General features: G+C 39.6%; 1 protein-coding gene across 1 annotated transcript in view; it reads right to left on the bottom strand.

Moving 5' to 3' along the window:
- The window catches only part of RARS2 (arginyl-tRNA synthetase 2, mitochondrial), a 39,905-nt gene that overhangs the window by 16,136 nt on the left and 10,140 nt on the right, over positions 1–13,629 (bottom strand). Inside the window, exons 7-12 of the mRNA XM_033002833.2 lie at positions 12,904–12,987; positions 9,109–9,185; positions 5,109–5,264; positions 3,076–3,182; positions 2,370–2,465; positions 121–181 (exon numbers count right to left, since the gene is read on the bottom strand). Of these exons, the coding sequence (XP_032858724.2) occupies positions 121–181; positions 2,370–2,465; positions 3,076–3,182; positions 5,109–5,264; positions 9,109–9,185; positions 12,904–12,987 (581 nt within the window). The remainder of the gene's footprint in view (positions 1–120; positions 182–2,369; positions 2,466–3,075; positions 3,183–5,108; positions 5,265–9,108; positions 9,186–12,903; positions 12,988–13,629) is intronic.

Here is a 13,629-nt window from a genome sequence, read left to right as displayed (position 1 = left end):
TATCTGTCTTACTGCCAAAAACACCCTGTGCCAAAGTCATATTGCAAGCAAGAGGTTGCCCCTTGGATTACTGGAGAGAGTCAGGCTCAAAAGCGTTTGGTGAAATCTAGAATTACTTACCACATAAATCATAGTATCACATCTATGCTTATTCATTCGGTCTACAGCAGCAGCAAGATCTCTGAAAGACATAATGAGAAACTGCTTGAACTTTCACTCAAACATACCTCATTATGTGCCTCAGGAAAATAATCTGCTCTTACGGAGGGGAGAAGGCTGCCCAATTAGAGGGACCCACGTATGCCTTACACAAAAAAGAAGACATGTACACTTCGTTCATTATGTGTTTTAAATGTTTTTTTTTAAACCACTAGCTATGAAAATTACTGAGGAAACAGTTCTTATGCACAGAGGAGGTCTGGTCTCTGTCTGCCTACTGGGACAATCAATCAGCTGGGACTTGAGAGAAACAATCCTCTCCTGGAAAACTAACCCAGAGCTCAGCGTTAGGTTATATGATAAAAAACTCATCTTCACACACACAAAGTAGTACAGAGGAACAACTTGTTCGAGCCCCTCCCAGGGCTGTCACAGAGGGCCATCAGCCCCGTGTCCCAGTCTGAAACTCACCTCAGGGGTCACCAGGAGCAGCTCTCCAGATCACCTTCTGACTGAGGGAGGTTACTGCCTCAGGGACGCGGGACGTGTGAGAGGCAACGGAAAAGCATTTTGCAATTGCACGAGACTTATTATGGGATGCTTAGTGGAGGAACCAAAGATGGGAAAAGATAGGGAGAAGATGATAAAAGGGACAGCAGGCTGGTAAACCAATTGCTGGTTAGTCTGTTTGTCTGGTTGTCCTGCACCTGATGAGCAGAGTCTGTCCTGTCTACTCACTGAACTCCATTTCAATGTTTTCCTGAGTGAGGGGGTCTCCCTTCTGCGTGCATGTGTGTTTGGAGGTCTAAGTACCAGTAACTGGAGCTGGGGACTGCAGCTCATAAAGGCCATGCACCTGTGGTGCCAGCAACTGAAGAGACTGGAAGTAAGCAAAATTAAGTGACAGCAACTGGAGTCTGACCACGGGTCACAGGAGCCAAGGTGTCTCTGCTGCCAACAACTGGAGTGAGGGTGCACGCAGTCCCATGTGATTGACAGCAAATACCAAGCTGAACTAGCCAGCAAGCAGGTGAAGTGCCCTGGGAGCCAGGTAAGTGCAGGCCTTCAAAGATGAGGCACCCAGAGTCTGTACTGTTGGCATCAGGGGGACCAGGCCAACTGCTGGAGAGGCTCACCTGCGTACACGTGCGGCTGTGTAGGAGGCAACAGGGGAGAGGGAGGATCCAGGCCCAGCTGCTGGATGGACCACATGTCTAAGCTCAGTTACTGGAGGGATCCACTGTGTCTGGACCAGCAACTGGGGTGGGGCTAAAGGCCTTGGGGGCTCACACGTCATGGTGCCAGAAACTGGGGAGACCTGGGGATCCAGCGGTCAGCTAATGGACAGACTGAGTGCTGGAGCTCAGCTACTGGAGGGATACACACTGTGCATACATACTCTGTACTTACAATACATTTGTATATTACGTAGGTAGAGAATACATATACACACATACATGCATGTATATTTCTTCACCTGACTCCTGGTTGGACCTGTGGGCATGGAGCTGTGGCAGCCTTCCCTCTACCCAGCTACAGGATTCAGCAGCTCCCTAACATGCAGAATTGACTGCAGCATCTCTCTAATAACCTTGTCCTAAAAAGCTGCACACAGTTTACCCTCAGGGCTACACATCTGATTTATATACATTACTGGCACAAAGAAACTGCTAAGCCTTCCATATTAAAATACCTAAAAGAAATTTTAGGATACTGATGAAAAGGATGGGAAACAGTGATAAAATTCATGGTACAGTGCTGGTGGTTCACTGAGTCAATGAAAACATGGCTGAACAAGCCATTTGCTTCTGCATCAGACTGCCAATAAACATTTTAGGCAAAGGTCTTTCGAAAACCTTCATTATTTGGCACGTGTTTATTAGATGAAGAGATCCCAGCTTTGTTTTCAAATTCAGTATCTGGAGAAAGTATTATGATTTATGGAAAGAGGAGATGTATGTTTTATGGAAAGAGGAGATTTACTAACAGACTGCCCAAGAGGAAGAAAAGTATTTAAAAGCAGTTGGTTTTCCTCAGCCATTTTCATCCCATCATAGTTGCACTGCTAGTCCCAGTTACAATTACTCATTAGTCAAGGTGTTCCACCCCAGAAATACAAAGTTACAAAATTTGTACTATCAGTTACAAGGTACTCATGTACAAATCTACTGACAAAATAAATGGCAATAAACACAGATGGGTTTACTTGCCTTGTTATATAAAGAGATGTCCCATCACTACGCATGACGGTGGAAAACGATGAGAGATCTTTCTTTTCCGAAAGATCCACAATTCCTGTTCCTTTTCTAGAAGTTGAGAGAAAACACTGAAGTAACTGCAAGCCAGATCCAATATACAGATAAGATAGAGGTCAGAACCAAAACAAAGGCCTCTTGCCATGGAACCCCCCTAACTCTAGACAATCTCCTCCTTTTCTTTGAATGACTGTCTCCTTTAAGTCTTTCTGAAGAGTGTTCCTCTAAGTTTGTTGTCACCACTGCTGATGGCCGGGAGCCACCTGCCAATATTCTGGTGCATTCCATAACTACAGCTTCCATTTCAGTTCAGCCAGGCAGATCCTTCATCAAGGCAAGGATCTCCTCTAACTCCACTCATTAAATGGCACATGCAGCTACTAAATAAATTAACATCCTAAAAGGCCATTAGGAGTTGGACACTGTCATTGTACCTAATCTGTCACAGCCAGGCTTCTGTGCTAGCCACAGAAAAGACAAACTTCATTTTTAGCTGTGACTGCACAAATTCTTTTGGTCTTCTACTAGAACAGCTACCAAAACCATGCAAAGAAAACTCTTCCCCATAGATTACGTACAAACCTCACTCATCATATCTCATTTGAAATGCAACTGAGATGTTGAGTAAACTACACCAATAGATTGAATAATAAGTTCATACATTGTTTTCTGAAGAAGTCCTTTATTCTCCAACATCTTTAGAACTTCCTGGGACTTCTCTTGGTAAAATGATTCTCCGGAATATTCATCAAAGTGCACTCCTAGACGCTGAAAAGTTCCAAGAATATTGAAGAAGGGCAACATTGTTAAGATTGAGGATAATCATTTATTCAAATTCAGTCAGATGACAGGTCTGTGTCACAGGTCAGACAGAGTGCAAAGATTAATTTTATCCCAGGAAATGTCACTTCATTGTTAAAAGGAATAGATGTTTGGATTTTGATTTAATCAATTTCTGCATTAGAATTAATCTCCCTGAGTTGAACACAGTGCTGGATATAAAGTTCATGAGAAACTAGGGGTCAACTGGATAGAGCAATTAGTATAAAAATTCTGGGGTACATCTCTAACTTGCTGTGCTGTCGGCAAAACTGGTGGACTGCAGAGAAGTTAGCTGGACATGAAACCTATTCTATTTTAAAAGGATGCTAAAAGAAATGTTAAAAAAGCAGGAGCTGCTCGCAAGCACTGCTGATCATATAGAAATCACCATTACTAGGGAGGCTGAGGGTACACCTAAGGGAGACAGGATGACCTTAGCAGTCAAAACTGGGTGAAACGTTAACAGTACAAAAGACAAGGTTTCTAACTGAGGGCAACAAAGCTGCCTGTTCACCAACTCAATACTTACTGGTTTGAATGGAATTGGGAGAGAAAGAGCTAGCTGTACCAGTCATCATGTGATTAGTGATGAGTTACCATCATGATGCAGCTGCATACACAGCCCAATACCCACTTAACAGGCCAGCTTTCCACGAGAATTACCAAGGCTGTATCTCACTTAGGAAATCTTAGAGTACTTGGCATGAATCCAGTGATCTATTTCAGGGAAGAAATTAAAGCACAGCCAGTTTGTCTGGATTACGGAGGAAGGAGCAGGCCACTCCTCTAACTTTGCAATCGAGGATGAAAGAAGACATGACCAATTTCTACAAATACATCAAGGGGAAGGAGATGGAAAAGTGCAATTTTAAGTAAAGAATAATACTGTAAGAAGGAAGTGGTATAAAATGAGTCACAAATTCTTTGGAGCTGCAAGTTAGAAAAAAAAAAATGTTTAAGCCCATCAAAACTGGGCATCCCTTCCAGAATTTCATTGCAAGAATGTGGGAAAGAAAAACACTAGCTGCTTTTCAGGTGGACTCAGTTGGTTTTTGAGTAAGATTACATAGTATTAATACCACTGGATTCAGTGACAGAAGGTATATCTCACTCCTGTTTCCCAAATTCGTAAGATTCATTTTGTGGTCAGTGGCACAAACATCTCCCACGAAACAGTGAACACTGACTCCATTCTTGAGATTACAGTATGCAACAGATGGTTGTATATCCCCTCAACTTAACCTGCAAGTAACTTATGCACTGATTACTACTGTAAACTCCTGCTGCTATAATTTCTTACACTCGATTTAATATGCAACATACAAATTTCTGCATTATAACATTAGACCAGAAATGTGAAAACAGAGTTATCTCCTAAGAAAATTTATTACATGAAGACTGTTAAATTTAGTGGGTTGTTGCCAACTTCAAAGATAAAGCAAAACTGAGTAATATTTATCTAACACTGATTTGCTTTGTTGCTTAGCACCATACACCTAGTTTCAGGACTTCTAAGAAGGGAGAATTAGTCTAAGAGCCAATTACATAGATACCATTAAATAAATTGTATCTAGGCTGTCAGCAATGAAAGTGATGGTCTGCTTGGATGTTAAATCAACTGCTGTGCTTTTTCCAAACAGAATGGGGCATTACCTGGCATAATGAGAAACAACTTGCCCAGAACACTGTAAAGTTTACTGGAAAGGCAATGAATTGACAACATCACAGCAACTTCTGTTCCTAAGTCAGTTCACTGCTTGGCAGTCTCTTGGATGAAAAGGCGCTGTGCGCTGTCAATTAGATTGATGGAGCAATAGATAAAAAGAGACCATTTTATCAACAACACGAGAAAAAGCAGTGGATGATTTGTACCTTATAAATTCGGATGTATTCTTCAATACTGAAGTCTCTAAATTGTTTCCAAAGTGACAATGTCTGCTCATCATGTTCCTCCAGTTTTCTAAAGAAATCCTTAGCCAGCTTTTTTGTGTTTTCATCTTCTGCTTCTTTGTTAATTTGCACATACACCTAAAATAAAATGTCACCGAGAATGCTGAAGAAGTATAATCCTGTCCTCCAATAAAAATAAGCAAAGTTATACAAGAACAATATAAAAACATTTAAAGATTACATTTGTAGTGTCAAAATCTTAAAGATGTGTTAAATGAACACATTTCCTATTTAAAGGATAAATGAGTAGTCCAAACTCCAATAGGAAAATGTGCAGCTTATCTTGAAACAAGACTAATGCCATAATTTCTTACTGCTGTTGCTATCATCCTCTTCATAACCTTGAAACAACTGCAGCAGCAGAATATGGAAGAACTAATTTATGCATGGAAGGGACACCATCACTGCCTTTTAAACCAGAGACTTTTCTTCAGAGAACCACAAAGTTGATACTTAAAACAAGTGAACTGCTTAAAAAAATGAGATGGCAGTTGAAGCAGCAAAATCCTAGAGAGACTTGGTTTACAAACTCAGAAAAACCCAACCCCAGTTCTAATCCAAAACCCTGTACTTAGAGTACTCTGCACCCATACTAATACACGCTGTCTCTCTGAGGCTGAAGTCAAGCATATGAATGTCAGCGTCTGACTAGACACACACATGCCCTGTCAGCTTGCTGAAAGCATTACAAACTCTTGCATTAGCCATCTTTGTTTATGTACAGCAAATTTGGCTCTCCTGTTGATTGACATATTACTTTACATCTAAAGGCCAAATATTCACCCAGATAATGATTCCTTGCTTTCCACACAAAGCATCTTGAAAGCCCGTGGAAGAGTTTTTAAAAAGTTAAAGTACTGTGTAAAAATAATTAAACAAACTAGTGGTTACACAATGTATTTAGAACCAAATAGTTCAACACTGTTTAATTTTTAAGTCCCTGAAAGAGTTTTCATCCCCAAATCATTGCAATCTTGACAAAAAATAAATGATTATAAAAACTTCACTCCTGCAACGTTCAGATGAGTTTGCCAATAATACCTCGCTCAAATTGGTTCTGCCTATTAAAAAAATAAAACTTCCACAGCAAAACTCTTGAACTTTTCCCCTTTCTTTTATGTCCCAAGATTTTTAGAGATTTTAACAGGCAGTACTGCTAACAAGCCCCAAAGATTAATGTTTGCTTAGTTCTGCCACAAAAAATAAATTTAAAGTAGAGGAAAAATTCATCCCTTTCCAAGAACAATGTTCCCCCTCCCTCATCAGTAGCTTCACACATTCTAAAACCTACCCTCCCCAAATCTTTGATGTTATAAAGCAAAAATAATGCAAAAGGTATATTTACATCTGACTCGACCAAAATGGAAGGTGCAAAGCTATTTGGAAAGGTACATTTGTCTATCTATTTATTTATATAGAAACTGGGCTACGGAAATGTTCTTTTTAAATGAACTATAGGAAAAATTAGTTTCACCCAACAGCAGACAAAACACCACTTTGAACACATCTCAGTGTTATATATAAACTAGGAATACAGCTGAACAAACAGTTAAAGATTGGGAATATTTGAGAAACTAATTTGGTCTCAAACAACTACTGTCTTAGAACCTTTTCCAGCTTGACTGAATACTGTTCCCTACACTTGAAGGTAATTTTTTTAAGGTCATAAAGCCCACACATTACTGCAATAGATGGTGTTTTAAAGCTTTAGTGCAAAATTCAAGCATTCAAAATTTAAATCCTAAGAACGGACTGAATTTATAAACTAAAATTAAATAACATGCAGCAATGCATAACCGCAAGAATATGACTACTTCTCATCTCTTTAAACCGGTCCTACAGCTCTAAAACACCTTTGTGTGTTTTTATCAATTTTATTGAACAGGCCTCAAGTATAAAGGAACAAGTGAACAAAATTTATCTATGTCAAAGAAGCTGGCAAACTCAGAAGGAGCTACTCCGTCACATAAACAATCTGCTTAATATGTATTCAGCTGTAGAGTATCCAAATATTCAAACACAGTTTGTTCCTTTGCCAGTGAACAGATTTACGCAAAAGAGTTATCCTGTGACATACTGCCCGAACACCAGCATTAGCAATAGTTCCCATCTCCAGCTCAGAGGGTGAAGCACAGCTCAGCTTTGTAATAGGAGAACACTTAACAGTGCCATACAAGAACCCTGACAAAGCCCCATTAACACATGAGATCTTTCTTTTAAAGGACGAGGGCTTGAACCTTAGTCATTCAGAAAATTTCTCCCACCTACCCTCAGGGTTGTTGGATTTGTGCAGATAAGTACGTAAGTCACGTTCTCTTACATACAGCATGGTTGTCAACCAAAGATCAGTTATAAGCATCAAAAGACTGGCAGAAACCTTTTTTGCTCATTGCACTGTATGAAACAAGAAGTGACACACAAACGGGTAAAGAAGAATAAATAAATAAAAACTCAGATGATATTAGGCATATTTGGATAGAGCAAACCAACAATCACAACTATATTAGTCCTGGAAAAACAAGACTTGTTAAAACTACCTCAATTGTTATGGCTAACCTGGAGAAGTCCACCGAGTCAGTTTTGTCCCCAACATACAGAAATGTGATCTATAGCACTTGCACCATGCTGGTGGGCATGGTGGGCAACCTCCTGCAATGAAACAGCCTTCCCTACCGCTGAAAGGCCTGTCATGCCCTGAATGTCATGTCCTGAATGCCTGTCAGCAGAAAGAGCACCTTCTAATGATCCTGTGTCTTTCACACTCTTGGAAGAAAGGAGAGCATTCTGCACAGCCAGAACAGTATTCTCGAAAGTGACTGTCACTCCTCCTTACCTGTATATGCCAAGCCTCCATATTAGATACAAAACACTTTAAAGATCTTTTTCCCCAACCACAGTGATTTGTGTATTGAGGAACTGTTGGAGAATAGCTCAGAGACAAGGGTCCTGAGCCCACCGAGCAATTGTATGATCAGAGCCTGCTCTAGCTGCTGATGCTGGGCCTCACTAGGGTTTGCCTGCAGCTGCTCGCAGCTGCTGATACAGGAGGAATGTCAAGGACGCTTCAGCCCTGTGTACCGTGGTGTGTCGAAAACAGGTTAAGGGGAATTAGGAATAGTGGTCTGAGAAACCCAGTGTTATGGTAACGGTGGTCTGAGAAACATTGTGTTATGGTACTGTCGTGTATCGAAAACAAGTCAACAGGAATCAGAAATAGTAGCATGAGAAACTTAGTGTTATGAGAAGCTTGTGCTGTAAGCTAACTGCAAGTAGGTGGACCATGCGAATACAACCTTTAGAGCTTAAGCCAATCAGCTAGTGACTAGTAGGCATAATAATTATCATTGTCTGTATAAATATATGTACCCTGGACCAATAAAGAGACACGTTGATCACCCACACTGAACCCGTCTCGGCGTGTCGTTCGTCCGCGGCTCCGCAAGAAACATAAATTAAATATTACTTATTCTAAAAATACTAGCAATGAAAGGATTTTTACACCATGCATGCCACTTCTTTTCACATCTTTGGTAACTAACGTACTACAGCATTAGATGCGAGACACCATTTCCACTGCATTTAGTACAGTGAGCCCAGTGGTCACCTATGACCAGTTAAGATAGTTGATACCGGTATGTTGGCTGTGGTGGTAGCAGCAATCAGTGCAGCCTAAGTATCCGTATCATTACTTTCCCTATGGGGCATATTTTTCAGCCTAATGAAACCTATTTCTGCTGCCACGGCCTGGTGAAAACTGCCCCTGCTGCCACGGCCCAGGATAGCACTGGTCCTTCAAGCAAGGTCATTTAAATCCAACATGAGTCTCATCACGACCCTGCAGATGAACCATTCTATACAAACTTGACAGTTAGGTTACATGGACTGTCCTCTGAAGTGCCTAGTTGGTCTTATCTGAACTTACCTCAAAAAGGTGTTGTAAAGGACTGGATTTTAGCTTTTCTTTGTTGCCAAAGAGTTGGAAACCAGCACCCAATAAGCCTTGAATAACAATTAAACACAGAGTTAGACAACATCCCAGAGTATATTGCTTTGTTGATTAAGTTGTTTTCATAAGCAAGTCTAGTCTTAACACTGTATGTAATAAAAGAAATGCATTATATTTTTAAACAATATAATGGTGTACATTACAAAAACAAATCAAAAGCGTAACCTATTATTCCACTGCATTAAAAAAAACCAAACCAAACCAAACCAAAACTATAATTTCTATAAACTAGTAAGAAATACTATGTTGATTTTTCAGATCCCCATAAACGGAATTTGTCTTTCTGGACTTGCAGAGAAAATTATCTTTTATACAGCAACCAGCTGTAAATGAGAAGCCACACAGTGGAAACTGTCCAGCAAGAAAACAAGCTCAAAACTCCTTGTTTTGCTTCTTCTCTTAACAGTATTATCATTTCAAGGACAATAGAAACTGGGGCACAATACGGTATTCCACATACCACTCATGCAATATCTTCAAGGGAACATTTTGCTGTGTGCTGAGAACACGCAGCTTTTCCCATGTATCCAATTTGGCTTCATCACTTTCTGAAAGCCATCTGAAAGGGCAAGATTCAAATTCCAATCTTTTTGTCTAAATCAAAAGAGCCCCTTAACGCATTCAGTAAGCTAGCAATATTAACCCTGCAGCCTCTCAGATTTTCTAAGGCTGCTTTTAAGGCCATCTCATTTCTCTGAGCCGACAAGGACCAGCACTGATGTGCAGACAGCATCTGAGGAACAGGTATGCAGGTATTCCTTTGAAAAGCCCTCTGCATCTAAACAAATAGCAGTATCTCAAGAAACTCCCTCTTGGAAACACTGAGTGCGATAGGAGACACAGCAGATTTAGGTAAGAAAAACAAGTCAGGGTTTAAGAAATAAGATTAGTCTAATTCTATTGAAAGTGAGTTTCTTTAATGACAGCTTGTTCTGTGAACAACCAGAGCTCGACTTCCTAATGATCTCTCCCAGATGTTACCGTGCCTACACATTCCACTTTTCAATGCTGGCTTCACACCCCAACCCCCAAGACTGCCAATTTTTATTCAACCCAAACACATCTTTCCACACGTTTCTGTCTTCCTCAAACTATCCCCGGCCCTTGTTATACTCACCAATTACTGGCAAGATGCAGCATGTGTTGGGACTGATGCTGACTTAGATGTGCTGACTGGTTAGCTGGCAGGCTAAACACAGAAGTTAACTTTCTCTCCCAGAGGGCACTGAATTGTATTTCTATGCCTACTCAGCTGCCAACTGTCACAATACCAAAAGAAATTTGTTCTCTTAGAGACATTTTTCTTTGTCAGATCTGGCTGAAGTTGGCCAGTGGGTTCAAAATTTATTAGGAACAGAGTGACAGGAAGACAGATGGCCAGACAGTGTGACTGCATAACTCTGTTACCTTAAGAAACCTGCCCCAAAACTGCCTAGAGGTTGAGGACTTCTCTACCATGTTCCAGCAAAATATGTTTTTAGTTATTATGTTTCAAAGCCTCTGACAATAGCAGTAATAATAGAAATGCTGACAGACTGTTAATTATAGCACTGCTTCTGGGAAAGGACCATTGCAATAATATTCCTATGCTATAATTTTGTGAAGCATGACTATATTATTTGTTATAAAATCTGTCATATATTTGAGCTGAGCCAGCCCAAATAAAGAGGGGGAGCACCAATTTTGAAAGAAACAGTTGTCCTAGTAGGTCAAAAGCATGGTTCTAACTGTTGTGTGCTGAACAACAGGTACATATGTAAAGAATAGGCACTGTGATCTTTATGCCTTCAGAAACTTTGTATTAAAACACATAAAATTCCTGATATTCAGACTTAGGAGTACAATTTAGTATCTTCAAAGATAGAGTGAACGAGGTCAGCTGAGAAGCCCTTTAAGCACATTGCATTTCATTGCTTAATTGTCATTGCCACATTCATTATACAATAGCATAGTGATAAAACTATGTCTAAGGGGCAAAAATTAATGAAATATGATGAAATTTATTGAATTTTAGGTGAACTCTATTCTGTATTCAATTCCTATGAAACAAATCCTAATTGAAGAAAAGCTTTGCTATAAAATACTGTTTGATCGGAAACAGGATGAGGAAAGATGAGCTACAGAGGAAATAATTTAACAAAGGAAAAAATATTCTATTACTGCTCTCACAGTCATAAGAATATTTTACTCAACTGTCTGTAACCCAGAAATTTAGAAGGAGAATGGGTAGAACTGGGTATATTTTAGTTATGTTACCTACACTGCTGAATCTGAATACATAAATAGAGTAGAAGTAGGGTATTTACACTAAGTTTTTAACCCAGCTCTGTTCATAAAGTTGATTCATTGATGTCCCCATAAACAGCAGTACCAGCAAAACTGGAGGGGGCAGCATAAGGGCTGGAATGAGCAAAAGTGACAGCTTAATGAACACTGTACTTTGTGTTTTGCCATTTAAAAATAAATATATGGACACTGTTTTCAGAACCTACCACAAAAGATGTGGGGGGAGTTTTATAGTTTTCACAGGTGTATCAGCTTTCAAGAAGGAGGAAGTGGGCATGATTGCCTTTTTTAAAATGCCTAAAAATATGTCAAAAACAGCTTTTGCAGGGAAATTAGAAAAGGAAAGGAGAATATGGATCAATTTAAAATGCAAGATTAACAACAGAAATCAACAAAGCTGTTAATCCTATGGATGGATCAACTGTCATATAGTAGGGATATTTACAGATCCAGCAATCGGACATAAATGATCTCTGGTCAGTGAAAAAATACTAAGCCATGCTAGGCTGCACATAAGAGGATTTTTATGTCCTCACTTATCTGATGGACATTTCAGAAGAGGTAGGAGTGTGCATGTGTGTTCATGCAAACACGTGCATGCAAGATTGATAGCCTTCTAGGATCTATTCACTTGCACATTCTCCACCTACACACCTCTTTCTTGCTACATTTTAAAAGGAAACTGAGTATTTTGGGGGAAGTGTTGGGATATCTTTAAAGATACAAAATCTCCAGGCCTCAACCTGTCAAAATGTAGTTGCTGTGGAAGTTAATTATGCTCCATAAATAATGAGCTAGTTTCCAGAGGGAACAAAAAAAGATAAAGAAAACACACTAACATACACAATGACAACCAAATATAAAATACGCATTTTGTTATAATTATTCTATTGCTGTGTGTACAGGTGTGGCATAGATAGATTAGTAAACTTACTCTTCCACAACAGTTACACATTGAAACGCATGTAAAATCTGAATAAGGAAGACAGTACTGCAGTAGATATGCAATAGCTATGGTAATATGTATGCATTTTGTCTGGAGGCAGCAACAGAAGTCTGTTCAGCTATTAGAGCTCCAAAGGTATAACCAGCACACTCAGAAAATATTTACACTGCCTTTTAAAAATAAACCCCAAATTACACATACGTAATCTGAGAGGAGCTACTGAGGGACAGAGCGACTGTTGGGTAAATTTCCTCCTGTTACTTCTTGTACAGTAGTATAGGTCATACTGATGATGACTCAATCGGGACTGTTTTGTTCATATTTTAAGGAAATTAAATGCACATTACATGCATGGAAACACAGTATTATTCTTTATGAGCCCCGAGTGAATCCAATGGGCCTGTAAAAACTGAAGCTGAAAACCTAGACCATATTATAGAATAGAAAAGGCAACAGGAGAAACAAATAGTAAAACATACCAAACTGCATGCCCCAGTCACCAAGGTAATTTATTCTTACTACTTCATGTCCAAGTGCAACCTTCAGATTTGCTATAAAATTCCCTGATAAGGAAACAAAATTGGTATAACTATACAGTTGTAGCTAGTCTCTCACTACAACAAAACAGTTTTATGTTTTTGTATGATCTGTATTCAGAATGAAGAAGAAACGCAGTCAGATGAACTAACCCACAGAATCTGCTAAAATACTTCACAACTAAAAGCAACAGTACTGTGAGCAGGAACAGAAAGGCTGTGCATTTGAAAGGTGCCATACGGCATCTCTTACACAGTAGTGATAAAAGCACACACATGTATGTGTATGCCCATACTGCAAATATATGAACTTGAAAAACTTCTTGTATTCTTACAAATATGTGGCAGTACACATAATTCCCGTCATAGTCAGGCAACCTCATACCAGGAGGTTAAGTAAGTACTCAACATTCACAAACTGCTGTTAACTGTGACGTTAAAGAACATCAAGTCCTGAACATCTCTATACTGCTGCAGCAGTACTGAGCTCTGCCACTTAACACAGCGTGTCTGATATGCTCCAAACTTACCGTATCACATAAGCACATCTTGGTTCTAACTGTCATTACAACAAAAACCCTTAATCTTTCTCCTAAGCTTAGCTACAACTGTAGAATTACAAAGAAGAAATACCTGCATCACTTCCTCTATTTTCCTCTCCTTCAAGGG

Source organism: Tyto alba, unplaced genomic scaffold, assembly GCF_018691265.1.
Source record: "Tyto alba isolate M040663 unplaced genomic scaffold, T.alba_DEE_v4.0 Super-Scaffold_40, whole genome shotgun sequence".
Lineage (NCBI taxonomy): Eukaryota > Metazoa > Chordata > Aves > Strigiformes > Tytonidae > Tyto > Tyto alba.
The sequence above is the reverse complement of the archived record's forward strand: the minus strand, read 5'-3'. Positions and strand labels throughout refer to the sequence as shown.